This window comes from Olea europaea, unplaced genomic scaffold (genome assembly GCF_002742605.1).
Source record: "Olea europaea var. sylvestris unplaced genomic scaffold, O_europaea_v1 scaffold1376, whole genome shotgun sequence".
NCBI classification, from domain to species: Eukaryota; Viridiplantae; Streptophyta; class Magnoliopsida; order Lamiales; family Oleaceae; genus Olea; species Olea europaea.
Window position 1 is genome coordinate 44,115 of NW_019231272.1, and position 16,808 is coordinate 60,922.

Here is a 16,808-nt window from a genome sequence, read left to right on the forward strand (position 1 = left end):
TCCACTTAATATGTATTTAATTATTAATTGTTTTAAGTTTATTTGTGCTCTTTGAATCATGAGAATCTTTTTTTTTTTTTTTGGTGGTAAGAGAAGGGTAATATGTCATTTAATGATGACAATCGAAAGAATAACGAGTTTTCTTATATAAATGAAATATTGATTGTTATGACTGAAGCTAACGTGATAACGTGTTACAACTTAAAGGAAAATTAATAAAGTAGTTGCTGTAATATAGTGAAAGAAAGAAATTTCTCGTTAAAAGTGTGTTGGTCATGTATTACGTAAAGTGGATTAGCTAGGTCATTGTCCCTATATATAAGCATCCAATCAAGAGCTTACTACCCTTTGTACCATCAAGCGATAGTGCTGACTATGATCTGTGTGCTATCATCATGTTTGAAGAGATTTAATTAGACGTTGAGTTCGCCTGATTGATTTCACCTTAGCACATAGCTATAAGTTAGGTCATGATTATATCATGTCTAGGCAATTGTTACTTTATCTTGATTGGTGGATAGTGAGGTGTTGAGTTGGAGTTGACACTTGTCCTTTTTAGAAGTGATCGTTTGAATTACATTGATGTCGTTGGAAACACTTTTTTGATGGGGTTAACCATAATGTTACAGATGACGGCGAACTCACGTCAAGTTCAACGGATGAAGTTTTGGTTTGACCTCATGTTTTGACTTGAGGATTTTTACAATTAATCACTTCTGATCCCTTTTGATGTGAGTTTGAGATTTTCATGAGCTCAAAACATTATCGTTGATGATGGATTATGCTGAACAAAAGGTAGAGGATACATTTGTTACATTTCATAAATTTTGGAAATATAAAATGGAAATTTCCCTTTGACTTTTAATAAAAGATTTAAGAGTTTTTATTCACATTAAAAAGGGGTAAAAAAAATGAGAGAAAAATAAAATCCAAAAATTAGGAGTAGAAGAAGATAATTCATTGGTAATTGAAAAATGAATTAATTGTTTCAATGGTCGCTGAACTTATATCTATGTTTTCGATTGCTCACTAAAATTTAAAATGTCGAGTTTTGGACACTGAACTTTTAAAAATATTGTACGCTACTCACTAACATAACTTCTATTTCAAACTTCTAATGAAATTAATGACGTGGCTGACGGAATGCATATATGAAACTTCATTGCACGATTAAATTTCGAGGCGGTCGAATTTTGATCATTAAACTTTGAAAAATCTCTTCTATTGTTTACTAAACTTCGAGAAGATTGAATTTTGGCCACAAAACTTTGAAAAATGTCAGACTTTTGGCCATTGAATTTTTGAAAAAAGTCTTATATTGCTAACTATATATCTAGATTTAACCGCACATCTATACAATAAAACATTTTATATGTAAATTCAAATTTTTTCTAACTTTTTAACCACACATTCTTAAAAAAAATCAATATTTAAAAACTCGATAATCTCAAATTTTAGTGGCCAAAATTCAACCACCTCAAGGTTCAGTGAGTATGGTCGAGTTTTTGTCAAATTTTTTTGTAAAAACATCTTCTATGGCTCACAATAAATTTGGATTTAATTAGTATTCGTTATTAAAATTTGGTTTTAATTAAATGAAAATTTATTTTTCTCTTTTTTTTTGTTAAACACACATTCTCCAATAAGATAATATTACATTTAAATTAAAAAAAAATCATTCTTTTTAACCACACATCCCTTAAAAAATTATTATTCATTTATTATAATTTAAAATAATGGAGCCCGAACAGAAGCTTAACAACAAACAAATTCATTGTGTGTTGTTATAAAATTCAAATATTATAATGAAAATATCTTCAAATTCAAATATATTTAAATTTAACTATTGTGTAATTGAGTAATCATTCCCATTGGTATAGACAATACTTACAAAATTGTGCAAAAGAAGCGACTAATAATTGCAATGTAACACACAATATTATTTATCGTAAAAATTAAATTAAATTCAAATTTTTTTAATAATGAATTTCAGACATTGTTTGATGGCCATTATTTAAAAAAAAATATTCTTAAAATAGTGATTTGTTAGAGAACATGTGGTTACAAAATTGGAAAAAAAATTGAATTTACGTGCAAAATATTTTATTGTATAGATATGTGTTTAAATTCAAATTTATAGTGAGTAATAGAAGACTTTTTCAAACTTTAGTGGTCAAGGTTCGACGATTTTAAAGTTCAGTGACAAAATTCGACCACCTCAAAGTTCATTGAACAATAGAAAATATTTTTCAAAGTTTAGTGAAGAAAATTCAATTATCTCAAAGTTTAACTGTGCGACAAGGTGTCACGTGTGCATTCCGTCAATCACATCATCAATTCGTTAGAGCTTTGAGATGGAAGGTATGCTAGCGAGTAATGTATAATATTTTTCAAATATCAGTAATCAAAATTTGACATTTTAAACTTTAATAAACAATCGAAAATATGAACCTAAACAAGTGATCAAAACTCTATATTTTAAAGTTCAGCAAGAATCGAAAACGTGAGCTTAAGTTGGGTGATGATTGAACAATTAACTCTTAAAAAATTAAAAACCAGGGGCGAGGGCGAGGGCGAGGGCGACGCCTATATCTCCCTTTTGAGTATTCATCTTCTCTCAACCTTTACCTTCAGTAAGGCTATTTTCTCGCTCTTCGTGTTCAACTGAAAATCATTACTGTGTAAGTGCATTATTTCCCCCTATCCAAATTCATCCGAGACAATATATATTCATGTGTGTATATATGAAAAATTATGTAAAGATACCAATGTCAGTTTGACGTTTTCTATTTTTGTGAAGATTCAATATTCATGAGTTTCTGATGAATTAGATCCCAATTCCCACCTTATGATTTCACATTCCATTAATTGATATCATTTTTAAACCGAATTTGGTATATATGAGTGTTTATCAAAGGCCCATGTGAAAATATTTCAAAATTTAGAATCTGTACTCGTATTCGGAAAATCTGCATATCGTCCCAAAGACGTAAATTTTTTAATTTATTTTGTATGCAATATGTATGATCTCTGTCGGCCTCAAGAAGCTTTGCTCTTTTCATGGGTTCTCGTAATATTCTGTTACAATTTGATCCAGTGCCTGTAATCCGGTGCATAGTACACACACAATTGAAGCTTTTTCACTGCTCCGTTCTTCCCGTCGTATTTCTCTCTGGTCAGTCTATCCTCTTTCTCTGTCGTCTACGAACGCATTTAAAGTCTTAAACTATTAACAATCTGTGTTGTTTGTTAAACCCTAATTAATCAGGTGACAATCATAAAGTTACTGCTGTAATCTTTTGTTATTTTCATTTTGGTATACATATCAGCGTTTGTTTATGTATTCATAATGCCCTCTATAAGTTTTGCCCTTTAATAATTGATTTTTCTGGTGTGTGTATTCCAGAAAGAGATGGATATGTGTATAATCTGAAGTTAATTTTCTTTTTATATTATGACAAATGATAATAGTTTTTCATGCAACAAAGAAGTTTATTTTCAAGTTGCTGAATTTACAGGCGTAGACTAAAAATCTCGTGATTGAAATGGGTTTTACTCGAGGTGTGAAGCGTCCAATTGAAATGCTCTGTAAGAGACTGAATACTCCTGTTAATTGTAGCCATAGTTATTCTACTAGTCTAGTATACAGGAAAATGTCATGTACCAAGTTCTCTGTTAATAAACCTATGGATACTTCCAATTATTCCAATCCAATCCATGGTATTGGAATCTTCTTTACTCGGAATTACTCCTCTAAAGCATCTGCACCAGAACAAATGAATCTAATAAAGCAGCTTAGGGAGAGAACAAGTGCTCCCATTAAAGATGTGAAGTCTGCACTTATTGCTTGCGACTGGGATATTGGCAAGTCTACAGTTTCCCACTTTAGTTATATTTATTTAGTTAGTTATTTATTTTTTATTTTTCAGTTGTGCGCTTGTGTTAATTGATAATGACTTGTATCGGATGACTACAGAGTCTGCACAGAAGGAATTAAGAAAAAAAGGGGTTGTTATTGCATCAAAAAAGTCTTCTCGAATCGCAGCAGAGGGTTTGCTTGCTTTGGCACAGAAAAAAGAGAAGGCTGTTGTTGTTGAACTCAATTGTGAATCTGACTTTGTTGCTAGGAATGAAATTTTTCAGTACATGGTTAGTGCTTCAATTGATTATTTGAGTTGCAGGAAAAATCATTATCAGTTGGAGATAGTATCTTTTGCTCAGGTTGCACATCAAATGCTTTTGAGATTTTTTTGATTCTGTATAATTGATATTTATGTAGGCTTTATCTTTGGCAAAGTCAGCTTTGTTGCTTGAAGGATCGAAACAGTCTTCTTGTACTATGCTTGTTGGACCCGAGTGTCTTGAGGTGAGCAGTCTTAAATTTTTTATCTCCTTAAAAAGCTATCCATTTTTGTCTACGCAATCAGAGCATAATTTTGACTTACTTTCATTAACTTTATATTCTTTCTCATGATTTGTCTTGGCGTTTACATTCTCAGGTATTAAGCATGCATTTCACTATTAACCTCCTTGTAACCTACATGCTCTTTCTAATGAGAGGATGCAAATTAGTTCTTCATTCTTGTGCCTCATTGCAGCTTTAATCGACGTTCCTGTAAAGGCTCTGACGTGTTCGTCAATTTTTACAGGATTTGAAGATGAATCTTGACCATCCTAAGTTAAATGGAGAAAAAACAGTTCAAAATGCAATTACTGAACTAGCTGCAATGATGGGAGAGAATGTCAGACTTGGAGGGGCTTTCACAATGTTTGTGCCATCATATGGTGTCTTGTCTACTTATCTTCACCAGAGCCCCCAACCAGGTAATAAGTCTTCAATTCTTTACTATGATTGACAATACAAGTTTTGCATGCATGGAAAACACAATCATACCTCTTAATTCGTTGCCATGAAAAAATATTTTGAGCTACTCATATGGATCTTGTTGGCTTCCTATTGGAGATCCAGGTGTAGGACGTATTGCAGGACTTCTATCACTCGAGGTAGAGGATCAAAATGCTCCAAGGGATGTTATCCAGAGGGTTGGATCAGAAATAGCAATGCATGTGGTGGCTGCAAAGCCACTGTTCTTGGTGAAGGAAGATGTTTCTTCTGATGCATTAGGCCATGAGCGTGAGATTCTCAAGTCTCAAGTATGTACTTGTATAAAAATTTAATTACAATTGCATCTCATCATGATCCACTGTGACAATATTACGGTTATTTAGGAATTTGACAATATTCAACATTGCATTTCGAAAGAAGACAAAAGAAATTACCATATGTTCTCCTTACCTCTATGATTTGTAATATGGTATAATTCTTTTATTGCTTCTTTGGCACTGTTGTCTTTTCCTTTCACACCAATTCTTGGTTTTTAGGATTTTTATTAACATTTTATTTCAATTGAAACTCATATGCCGCACCCCTAAAAGAGGTGCAAGAAGAAAAAGGCTTTGATGAATGAGGATGGTATTATTTTGTTTAGTATCATCATCTGACAACGAAGCTTATTTGTCTATTTTTACACCTGCAACAACATGTACTTCCAGTGAAGAAAACTCTTATCATTTATTGCTCCTTATGTCCAGGCAGAAAGTACAGGGAAGTCTCAGATGGCCATAGATAAAATGGTTGAAGGACGTTTAAGAAAGTATTTCGAGGAAGTAGTTCTAATGGAACAAAAGTTTGTCGTGGATGACACTTTAAATATAAAGGTATGATCTAATCAATGCCATTGCTTGTAAATTTCGGTTTTTTTTTTTGGCGTATAGCTTTCAGTCCTAAGCTTCAATATATTTGTTGTATTTGACATAATGTACCCAAAATTGATATTTATCTCTATTACAAATTTTGTACCTTTCTTGGAATTAATTTTGGGAAATGAGCCAACTGCTAAGTAATGTGAGACCACCAAAGTATTAAATTGAGGGTAAAGGAGTTATCATGCCTAATGTTGTGTGAGGGCAAACAATTTGCGCTGAAAAATTAGAAGAAATTCTTCTTTATTCTTTTTCTTCTCTCTTTCTTTTCTTTGCAAGCTTGGCAGTACATGAAACGCTCAAGTTTGAACTAGGTGTAACTGTAAAAGACTTTGGCCCTTTCCAGAAACTAAGATGATGTTTTTCAAATTGATGCAAGTAAATATTATAAATTGGACCAGTGCTATTCATCGGCACTGCTTACCCATAAGCACTGATGTAGCATTTTTAGATGGATTTAATTCATTTGCCATCTTAATTTGGCATTACTCAATAAATTGGAACTGTATTGAAGTTTTTCCAGTCAACGATACTACCTGCTGTGGTTTGCCTTGTTACCACTTGTGATGTTGGATCCAACTGCTTATATGAAGTTGTGCCATGGAGTTAGTTTTTAGAGTGCCCAGTTCTAATTGACTTTTTTTTCTTGTTCTTGCAGACGCTATTAAATAATGTATCCAAAGAAGTGGGGTCAGCGGTGAAGATTGGAAACTATCTAAGAATGGAAGTTGGGGAAAGACTTAGAAGGTAAATGTTTCATAATGTTCATTACTACATAAACATTCTTCTTGTAGCTTTTTACCTGCTTGGACTTTTTGTAATTCAGTTCAATGTTTTCATATTTCCCTATGTCATGTGCTCTTAATAAGTTGCTTGGGTGCAAGAAACATTGTGCTGTATGGTATTTGTGTAAATTGACTTGTTAATGTTATATAATGTTCAGACAGTTCCAGTAAATTGTATCGCCCTACAAATTGGGATCCTCCTTCACTTGCTTCTCTCATTCACAATTACTATAATTTAGTAGCATGATATTGTTGGAGATTGGAACTTCATAATCCATTCCCTATAAGAAATGTTTTATAGTGTATACTATATATAAATTGTATATCAAGAACGAGATGTGACCTATAATAGGGTTTTTTGTTGCTTGAATTTTGTTGGGTTATATAAGCATGATTCAATTCATGTCATCATCAAAATTCTCAAAGGCGATCCTGGCTATATCTATTTATGCTATGACATAGCCCTTGTTTGAGTTCCGTTTTGGAGAAAAAAATTGTTTTGGAATAGTATTTTTTGGAGAATATGTGATTAAAAAATAGGAATTAAAATTTTGATTTGCATGTAAAATTATCTTATTATAGAATGTGTGACTGAAAATGAATTTTTGGAAAAATGGGGCTCAAACAAGGGCTAGATAACTCGCATGAGAAAAGGGGCCAAAAAAAGGTGGTTTAAAGTGAGGCCTTTGTTGATTTTAGATAAAATATCATTAACTCTTTAGGGGAGTGTTTAAGCCACATTATTTTGGTAATAATGCATTCTTGAATAGTGTATTGATGGGAAATGTGTGGTTAAAAAATAAGGAAATTTTTTTGATTTGCGTATAATATTATTTTATTGAAGAATGTGTGGTTGAAATGATGTCAAATCATTGTTTAAGAATACATTTTTTTGGAATAATATGGCTCAAACAGGCACTATAATAGTTAATCACACTTGTACTCAGTTTGTTGCTTTTCTTTAATCTGCATTTTCTCCATTGTAATCACTGCTTTTGGAGTTAATTTTTTATTGCCTTATTTCTATATTTATTATCTGTAATCTTGCAGGCTTGAAGCTTCCAGTAAAACTGAATCTCTGGCTGAGGCTGCTTAGAACTAGGTAATATATCCCATAATAAGATCTGGATGTTATTGTAGCACATGGAGACAATTTTTAGCCCGATAACTTTTTCTTGTGCGCACGATTAAGTACTGGCACTTATAATCGATGCCCTGATGTAGTGGATGTTCAAGGGCTTCAGATCCAAATTTTGTTTTATTATAGGACTAGTACACAAATAATAATGCTAGTCATCTTCTCATTTATTTTGGTGTGACATTCCAATATAATTGACATTGCCAAGATTGTTCCTTGAAATTTTGATACGAAATTGCTTATATGATTGGCGGTAACTCTCATTTTCATGACTACCACATGCATTGGATTTAATGATTGGCAGAATTGGGGCTTAAGGAAGCTGGAAAGGACTGGAACTAACAATCCTTTTGCACTTTGTACAGTCAAAGCATGACACCAGTTTGTTTCATTGTATTATTAATTTATTTTCACAAAAATATGCACTTGGAAGTTCCGCATAGCAAGTGATTCTGTATTGTGGGTCAGGGTGGTTTTTCTCAGCCATTGATGACCTGTTCAAAGCAGTGATGACAGAGTTCAAAATGCACAAAGCTTTTTACTGAACTTTGCAGTATCTGGGCACAGAGAAGGTCTTCCGGCTGGAGCAATGACGAAGTTTAGAAAGTCCTGAAGATACCTTCTGTCATAATTTAAGACGGCATGTTGAAGATTCGACACACGAGGTTACCAATCTGAGCCAGTGGTTTTCTATCAATTTAATGGAATTTGAGGCCTGTTAAAACATTGTATTGCACAGGATCAGCCAAATGGTCCCAGTAGATTCTGAAGTGCACTGGACTCAGAGACCAGACCTTGTACAAAGTAACCCAAGATTTCCAACATGGCTGATCTTTCATTCTTCACCTCCAACTTCAAATCCTTCATGAATTTCTCGTCTTTCCTGAACTCTAGAGTGTTGAGCCGGGTATGCTGGGTCACTCATGCCTCTCAACACTCTCTCTAAACCGAAGAAGTATTGCTTCCAGTAGACCCTGCCTTGTCATAACACCAATTTCTCCTATTCTCAGCAAATCCCATAAGAATGCCATTTCGAGAATGAACAGGGTATAGGAATCAGCCAGGTATGTTCCCGGCTGGAGGAATAGTCCTAAACCACGGGAGGCTGTTTCAGCTGGAATTAGCATTTTATCCAATGGGATACTTTTAGACAGTAGTAAAGCAGCCTATGCTATGAATGAAACCTTAATGGCGACTGTCTGGCGGCCTCGAATGAAGAAGTGATAGATAGATGATGCAGCATATGATTTGTATGAGGTGGGATGGTGGGGCTAGTTGACAGCACAACTTGCTTGAAAATAGATTTTAGTAAGAGGTTATTGGCTGGTGGGGCCACCTGTGTTGAGTTAGGTCGAATCTAGTCGAGCCGAACCATATCTAAATTGTGAGGGTTTGATGAAGATTAAAATAAAAATTTTAATAATTTTTTATAAAAGTTGATGAAAAGTATGAATGAAAAGTTCTAGGACACGTAGTTAAAATTTTAGGTTTTAATGTTTATTGAATATAGTTTATATATCTTCGTCAAAACATAATAGGTTCCACGTCTCTTGCAATTTCATTTAATTATTTTTTCCACTTTATTTAATTTTCCTATGTTTGGTCAATGGTGTCTAGACCATGATATCATTTTAGAGTACTTAGGCCTTATTTTGTCTCCATTTAAAATAAAATTATTTAATTCTCATACTTATTTTCAATCACATATTTTACACGTAAATTTTAAAAAAAATTCATTTTTTAATTATGCATCCTTCGAAAAAATTGCTATGTAACTTTTTTTTTCTCAATAATGATGATCAACCAATGGGCTAGATAAAGTAAATTGTATGAAATATTTACAGCCCGTTTGATTCCCTTTTTTTAGCTATAAAATTGAAAAATATAATCATTATTCATCACAACAAGCCATCATATTTGACTTTCAATATCTTGTGTGAGTCCTATGACAACCGACAGGCATAAAAAAAATTTAATGTTTTTTTTTTTCTGATACTCCCTTCCTTAAAAGACCTGTTCAACGCATATTTTTTATTTTTATTTTTTTTTAAAAATGGGAATTAAACGGGTTTTTAATAAAATAATCATATTACAAATATCTAGAAGTCAAGTAAAACTCGAAACCCAAGACCAGTGCAGTATGTATTCGCAACTACTCCACAAAAATAATTGCATCATTAATTGAACTTGTCAAAGTACACAAATTTTGAAATTAAACCAAAGCCACGATAAACTTCCTCAATGTAATAGGGTGTTATTATTAATTTATTATCATGCACACCAACTAATTTAGCTTCTTTTTGAAAAAGTCAGATATTTTTTTAAGAGAAAAAAAAAAGTAATTAATCACCTCCAATATTAAAAATATATATAACTATAGTAGTCAATCAATTTCAATTTGATCCTCTATTTATAATTTTTATTTCAATTTGACAATTCTATCTATAAGCATTATGAAAAATGATTCAATCCGTGACCAAGCCAACAACATTTTTGATCCATTCCTTTAGGAAGAGTCATTCATGTGAATCTAGTCAATTGATAAGGTTTACTTATAAAATAGTTAAATTGGAAATTAAATTAATATTAGTTCAATGTCCAATTAAAACAATAATTCAAAATAATATCATATATCACTTGTCTACGTGACAATGACACCACTATGTCTATCATAGATCATCGATAATCTAGATGTTAATTAAGTGACATTAAGTAATTAAGCCTCTTAAAAATAAGGACATGACCACATTTAAGATGTATAATTAACAATATAGATAAATAGCATCTCTAATAAAAATACAATTCAACTTTATCGAACAAAGCGACAATAACATAGACTTGTCAAACACCCGTATTCATAAATAGCATTAAGCCCCTGTTAAAATCTACTAAAAGTTTAATTATAATCCCCATCAAATACGGGTTGAGGTAAGTGATAAAATTGAAACAAGAAGGTGACCATAAATTGGTGACCTAAGGGTGTGTTTGATTACATTTATTTTCCATGTTTTTCACTCAAATTCTTACTTGGAGTGTTTGATTGCTATTTTTTTCATGAAAAATATTTTTCAACTTTTGAAAATATGCCTAATTTTTCTTGTTTTTAAGGAAAATATTTTCCTTGGGTAGAAGTGGTTTTTATTTTCTACAAAAGATGGAAAATATTTTATTTTCAAGATGATATTTTTCATGTCAATCAAAATGTAAATTTGAAAATGCTTCATGTCATAGAGATACAAGTTTATTCAGCTAATTGTAGAAATTGCAATTGCACCAGATTACCTCCATTGAATTCTTCTGTCGGCCACGTGGCCCACGTCTTATACGTGTCGAAGCAATTAACTGCCCAGCCAAAAAATTTAAAGATTATACTTTTATAAAAGAAATAGAAAACCCCCCAAAGATGTCATCTTCAATCAGAATTCTGAATCAGAATATCTGAAAGGATTTAAAAAAAAAAGAACAATTTTTCTGCTTGTACAGATAGCACTTTTAAAAAAGGATCTCGAATTTTGATTTAAGAAAACACCGGATATTGTTTCAAGAAAACTTATTATCCAAAATTTATTTACTATTTTATGATATATCTATGGATGTGAACGTATTCCATTAATAAATGTGCATGTATCAGACCTTGATAACTAAATAACTATATATATACGTTTCTATATGTATAAATATTTGATCTTGTGAACTATTGAATTAATTTCGGAAGATGGGTAGTATATTGGAGGCAACAATAATCCATCATGTCTGCATAGTGCTGATTTTGCTATGGTTACTCGATTCATTCAAGTGTTGCCACCCAGTTGCCTACTTTCTTTCCCTCATCTATCTCTATCTGGTGACTAGTTTTACGATCTTACATTTTTTTGGATAAGTAGTATAATTTTCTAGACTTCTGTAAAGATTCGGGTTTTTTTTTTTGTTGGATTTTCAGGTCCATGATTTGTATGAGACGAGATTGAGAAGGAAACTGCAGTTTGAGGAGAGAAGACAATCCAATCAAAGACGGGTATACAATTTTTTACTGGGTTTTCTCAGTTTTTTGCCTGTCTTTTTTCTTCAAGTGTTCTTGTGACCCCTCTGTTTTGTATCCTTTTTTTTTTTTTTGTTGGGCTGGGTGGTTGGTTAATTGAATAGATAATAAGTGAATAAAGGAAAGAAGAAAGGGAACAGAAAAAGAGTTGTGGAATTTATTTTTTATTCTGATTCCATAGTTTTGTCTATGCATACCCTTTATCAGTGGTGTGGCATTGTTGAGCATTTTTTTCCCATGGGAATTTACTGCCATTTTAGTAGATCCATGTAATTTGTATTGGTAATTTTATGTTAGGTACTTTCGCATTCGGAAACTGTGAGGTGGTTGAACCATGCTATTGAAAAGATCTGGCTTGTCTGCATGGAAGAAATAGTTTCTCAAAAAATTCTTCTCCCAATTGTTCCATGGTTCTTGCAAAAATATAAACCTTGGACTGTGGTATGATTTACTGTTTATTTTAATTTATTACTGAATTCTGCAAAATTTCAATGCTGGATTAAATTTACATTTTCTGTTATATGTTGTATTTTTGAAACTTAAATGTTCTGATTCTGATTAATGGTTTGTTGGATGGTTAATGGTTACGAGTGTGGCTCTGGTAATTGTCTGATACCGGGACCCTACTGTGGTTCTGAGTTCAATTAATGAGAATCATATTTTGCATGTATGCAGAAGGATGCTGCGGTTCAGCATTTGTACCTGGGAAGATCCCCGCCTATATTCACTGAAATGAGGGTGCTTCCAGAATCCAATGGTGATGATCACTTGGTATGTTAGGGTCACTGGTAACTGGGATCTGAATGTACCTACAGTGGTTTTTGAGCTATATATGCATAACTTTGCAACAACAATTTTAATATATAGCTAACTGCAGGTATTGGAATTGGGAATGAATTTTTGTACTGCAGATGATATGAGTGCAATTATTGTAGTGAAATTGAGGAAAAGATTGGGATTAGGAATGCGTGCAAAGTTGCATTTGTTAGGCATGCATGTTGAAGGAAAGGTATGTAAAAAGTTATATCATGTAGTAAATAATACTTCGGTCAGTGCATCAAGCTCTATATATCGTAAGAAAATTTTATGGGCCATATGTTACATTTCATGAAATTTAGAATCATATTACTTATTGAATTGGTCGAAAGTATATCTCTTCTAGACGACAATTCCATTATATTTTTGTTGCTTGTTTGGAAATTGAAATGTATTAATTGCAAAAGTACTCATCCTGGATTATACAAATTTTGTAGTATTTGACATTTTGTAACCATGTTGCTATTCTAAGAAGATTTCTACCATAGATTTAGTGAGAATGAGTATCTGCCTCGTATTTTAAGCTGGGGCTCGCCAACCAGTGGCGATATTTATGAACTGCCACTAGTGCAACTGATTTGGAAGGAAGATTTATGCACTCTCTCTTGTAGGTCTTGATTGGGGTGAAGTTCCTTCCCTACTGGCCCTTTCTTGGGCGTTTGCGGGTATGCTTTGCCGAACCACCATATTTTCAGATGACTGTGAAGCCTATATTCCCTCACGGCCTTGATGTTACAGAACTTCCTGGTATAGCTGCATGGATAGTAAGTACATGTTACGATTACCAAAATAAAAATCCTTCCTCTTCATCCACAGTCTAACATTAAACTCTTATCCTTAAAAAAAGGATGTTGAATTCAAAATTTTTCTTTTCTCTATGTCATCTGTCTGCCCAATTATTTACATATTTTGCTTACTTGATTAGGATAATATTCTGGCCCTTGCCTTCGAGCAAACTCTGGTGCAGGTGAGATTATTAGTTTAGTTCCTAGTTGAAACATTTATCACATATGTTCATTGTACTATGTTTAATTGTTTTATAAGGTATGTGTATATTCCTCTTCAGATTTAGGCATAAGCACCTTGTAGGTTTGAGATGCAAGAAGCATTCCATAAAATGCTTTGTGGGCTAATTCTTTGTCATTTTGCAGCCCAATATGCTGGTTGTTGATGTTGAGAAATTTGCTTCACCTGAACAAGGTTTTAACTTTTACTTAGTATTTGTTTTTTAAATTCTTTGCTGCAGGGAGTTTGGTTTTATTTGTCATGATATAATTTTTAAATCTAGTACAAGTGCATATGAGTCATGTATGTCCTGTTCTATGTAAAACAACATTGCTTCATGATATACTAATCAATTAAGTGATAATAGGATTTGTAAGTAGCAAATCAGGGAAAGCATAGACATGTTAATTGAAACTTGGCAATTGTCCTTAGGGGAGAGTCTAATAGATGCACAGGTGTGAATGGACTGATGAACTCATTATCCGATAAACCGTTCTCGAAAAAGAAAGACGAAGCACTGTATATAAGTGAAATATAACATTTTTTTATCTGTATTTCAACAGTTCCTACCAGGGTTTGAGGTTGATTAAGGTCAAGCATAACTTTTATGTAAGCATGGTTTGGAAGGTCTATAAACTGTTAAAATTAGAAATAAATTAAATTGGTGAAAGATAAGTGGGTAATACTTGTGGGTCCTTTGAAATGTATGAATAAAAAGTGACTTGAATGTTTATAAACATGAGCCAAACACAGGCATCTCCTGAAAACTGGCAGAAGGTTAAAATGAACCTTGTCTTACCTTCGTTGGGGTCTTAAATAAATCTAATAGTTGGGTTGTGAGGTCACTGAAAAGATGGGAGGAAGGCGGTAATGAAAAGAATGAGTATTAATAGAAAAGGTGTGATTGAATCGACACTAGAATTAATTACAAGTTCTAGTTGATACAAGATATAAGATTCCGTATGGCTAATTTATAAATGGTTTATAACAAGGAATAATAGAGGATCTTATGAAATGTGTGGACAATAATGAGCAATGGTTATGAATGTGTAGTTGAAATTAATGTTTGACTTTGATTGAGTTTATAAACCATTAAAAAATTTGTATCCAAAGGGAGGCTAAGATGTTTGCATGTGCTTGGTGAAGCAATAGTTTTTAATGCTATTTTCATGGTATGCACCCCCATTTGCCTCTATATTGTGAGTCACTTCAAACAATTTCAGAGGTGTGTTTATGGGTTTCTTTGCTTGTTCCTTACATTCTGAATACTCCACAATTATCTGAGAGGAAATCTTCACAGATGCCAATACTTGTCCTTTTTGTGAACCAGATGAATGCACTTAAAAAGAATTTTCTCAAAATGTGACATTCCTAATGCACTCCACTGAGTGAAATAACTCTCAGCGCATAGGACTAGAGAGCAAAGCTGATCAGAAATCTTTTATCTGTTTACAAATAGGATATGTCTATTGGTGGACATTGTCACCTAGATACTCGGGTCTTGAACCTTACCACACACTAGGAAGTAATTATGAACAATTTCCACAGAGCAACTGACACTATTTGGTCATCAGGTACCCCAAATTTAAATAAGTTACCTGATCAGTGCAGCATTTATATGTGAAACCAACCAATTCAAAATGGTTGATTATATTTTATGTTTCTGTCTGCATCTGAATTACACGCGAATCGCTTCACGTTTACACCCAAAAGATGTTTGAAAGCCAACCAAAAAACTTGAATTCTCGATTTTTCTTTGGGGTTTCCCAATATCATTCTCTTATGATCAGTTACTAGAAAGCAAATGTCTTCAATAAATGCAGAGGTGGTACCTTTTCTTTTAAGTACATGTTAAACTCAATAGGATTAGGTTTAAATCTGAGATCAAATTGAATGATTATGTGGGTACTCAATACAAGAGTTTGATGGTTTTTTGCAAAGTTTAATGTCATTCCTATACTTTACCGATTTCTCTTTATATGTTAGGAAATTGGTTCTCAATTGATGCCAAGGATCCTATTGCCTATGCCATAGTGGAAATTCTTGAAGGAGCTAACATGAAGCCATCAGACTTAAATGGTTAGTTTGAAGAACTCTGATTATTATATGCCTAAACTTTTTTTGATTGTAACTGGCAGTGATTCTCAGGGTTGGCTGATCCATATGTGAAGGGACAGCTTGGCCCTTACAGATTTCGGACTAAGACTCAAAAGAAAAATTTATCTCCAAAATGGTATGAGGAATTCAAGATCCCTATCTGTACATGGGAATCGCCAAATGTGCTCATAATTGAAGTTCGTGACAAGGACCGTTTATTTGACGACCTATTGGGGTATGTTCTTGTTACTTCAATATATATACTGAATCATGCATGACAATTTTTAAATGCTTTGTTTCTTAATGAAGATTTGATCTCTTACTTCCATAAAGGGGCTTATGCTTTTTATTTCACAACTATCTGTGGCGTCTCTTCTCCCGTGTAAGATATTGTTCTATCTTGGATCCCTTCTTATCATTTTCGTTACATACATTAACGTTGCAATTAGAAAAGCTCCTTCATTATGTAAAACTTATTACTCTATTTGATGAAGGAAAATTTTCCTTATCTTGACGGATTCTGGATGAAGTTATCTGACATTATTATTCCAAAGAGATGCTTAATAGTGTAAAACTTATTACTCTATTCGATGAAGGAAAATTTCCATGCTTTCTATTTGGATATCCAAGTCTCTTGCAATTGTTTTTTGCAGTCTCTAATATCCCATACGTTATTAAAAATGTAACTGTGTTCAATACAAGCATTGATTGCATCTTTTTTTTGTTCCTTATGATCTTATTATTGTCTAGATGCCAATAGAGTAGAGATTCTGATAACAACTAAATATTTACTGCTTTAATTCGACTTTTCACAGAAGCTACTGTTCGGAGGTTCCATTTTTTTCTGTGTACATTAAACTAATAATGCAAATGGTGCAGAAATTGTTCTGTAAACATCAATGATCTTAAAGACGGCCAGAGGCGTGACGTGTGGTTGTCCCTTGAGAACATAAAAATGGGAAGATTGCATCTTGCAGTAACTATGTCTGAAGGTGATACTAAGGTATCTTTTGTTCATATATGTTTATGGTCAATGAATGCAATGCAGAATGCTTAGATGCCTAACACTTTCTTTGAAGGTCACACCCTATTTATCTTGATTTTGAAGCCCTAAATACTGGCAATTATTTGTTTGTCTGGAGTTGAAAGCATATATAGAAAAAAA

General features: G+C 33.0%; 2 protein-coding genes and 1 pseudogene across 8 annotated transcripts; 2 read left to right on the forward strand and 1 right to left on the reverse strand.

Moving 5' to 3' along the window:
* Nucleotides 1–2,539: 2,539 nt before the first annotated feature.
* On the forward strand, nt 2,540–7,928 carry LOC111375428 (elongation factor Ts, mitochondrial-like). 4 transcript variants are annotated; one of them, XM_022998245.1, is made up of 10 exons: nt 2,540–2,681; nt 3,098–3,175; nt 3,519–3,864; nt 3,977–4,149; nt 4,280–4,366; nt 4,650–4,824; nt 4,970–5,154; nt 5,593–5,718; nt 6,422–6,510; nt 7,599–7,761. In XM_022998245.1, exons 3-10 carry the CDS (start codon nt 3,546–3,548, stop codon nt 7,642–7,644), a joined length of 1,200 nt encoding a protein of 399 aa, XP_022854013.1. In that variant the 5' UTR covers nt 2,540–2,681; nt 3,098–3,175; nt 3,519–3,545; the 3' UTR covers nt 7,645–7,761. The 4 variants fall into 4 exon arrangements, with proteins under 4 accessions (XP_022854013.1, XP_022854014.1, XP_022854015.1 ...); XM_022998246.1 differs by lacking the exon at nt 3,098–3,175; XM_022998247.1 differs by lacking the exon at nt 3,098–3,175 and having other exon boundaries at nt 2,559–2,633.
* Nucleotides 7,929–8,012: 84 nt separating this feature from the next.
* Nucleotides 8,013–9,149, reverse strand: LOC111375430 (annotated as a pseudogene).
* Nucleotides 9,150–11,090: 1,941 nt separating this feature from the next.
* Nucleotides 11,091–16,796, forward strand: LOC111375431 (C2 domain-containing protein At1g53590-like). 4 transcript variants are annotated; one of them, XM_022998249.1, is made up of 11 exons: nt 11,092–11,530; nt 11,627–11,701; nt 12,023–12,166; nt 12,401–12,496; nt 12,603–12,734; nt 13,153–13,305; nt 13,467–13,508; nt 13,693–13,741; nt 15,533–15,625; nt 15,695–15,878; nt 16,523–16,796. In XM_022998249.1, exons 1-11 carry the CDS (start codon nt 11,402–11,404, stop codon nt 16,698–16,700), a joined length of 1,275 nt encoding a protein of 424 aa, XP_022854017.1. In that variant the 5' UTR covers nt 11,092–11,401; the 3' UTR covers nt 16,701–16,796. The 4 variants fall into 4 exon arrangements, 3 of the variants coding, with proteins under 3 accessions (XP_022854019.1, XP_022854017.1, XP_022854018.1); XM_022998250.1 differs by having other exon boundaries at nt 16,459–16,640; XR_002699305.1 differs by having other exon boundaries at nt 11,093–11,530; nt 15,695–16,025; nt 16,523–16,611.
* The last annotated feature ends 12 nt before the right edge of the window (nt 16,797–16,808 follow it).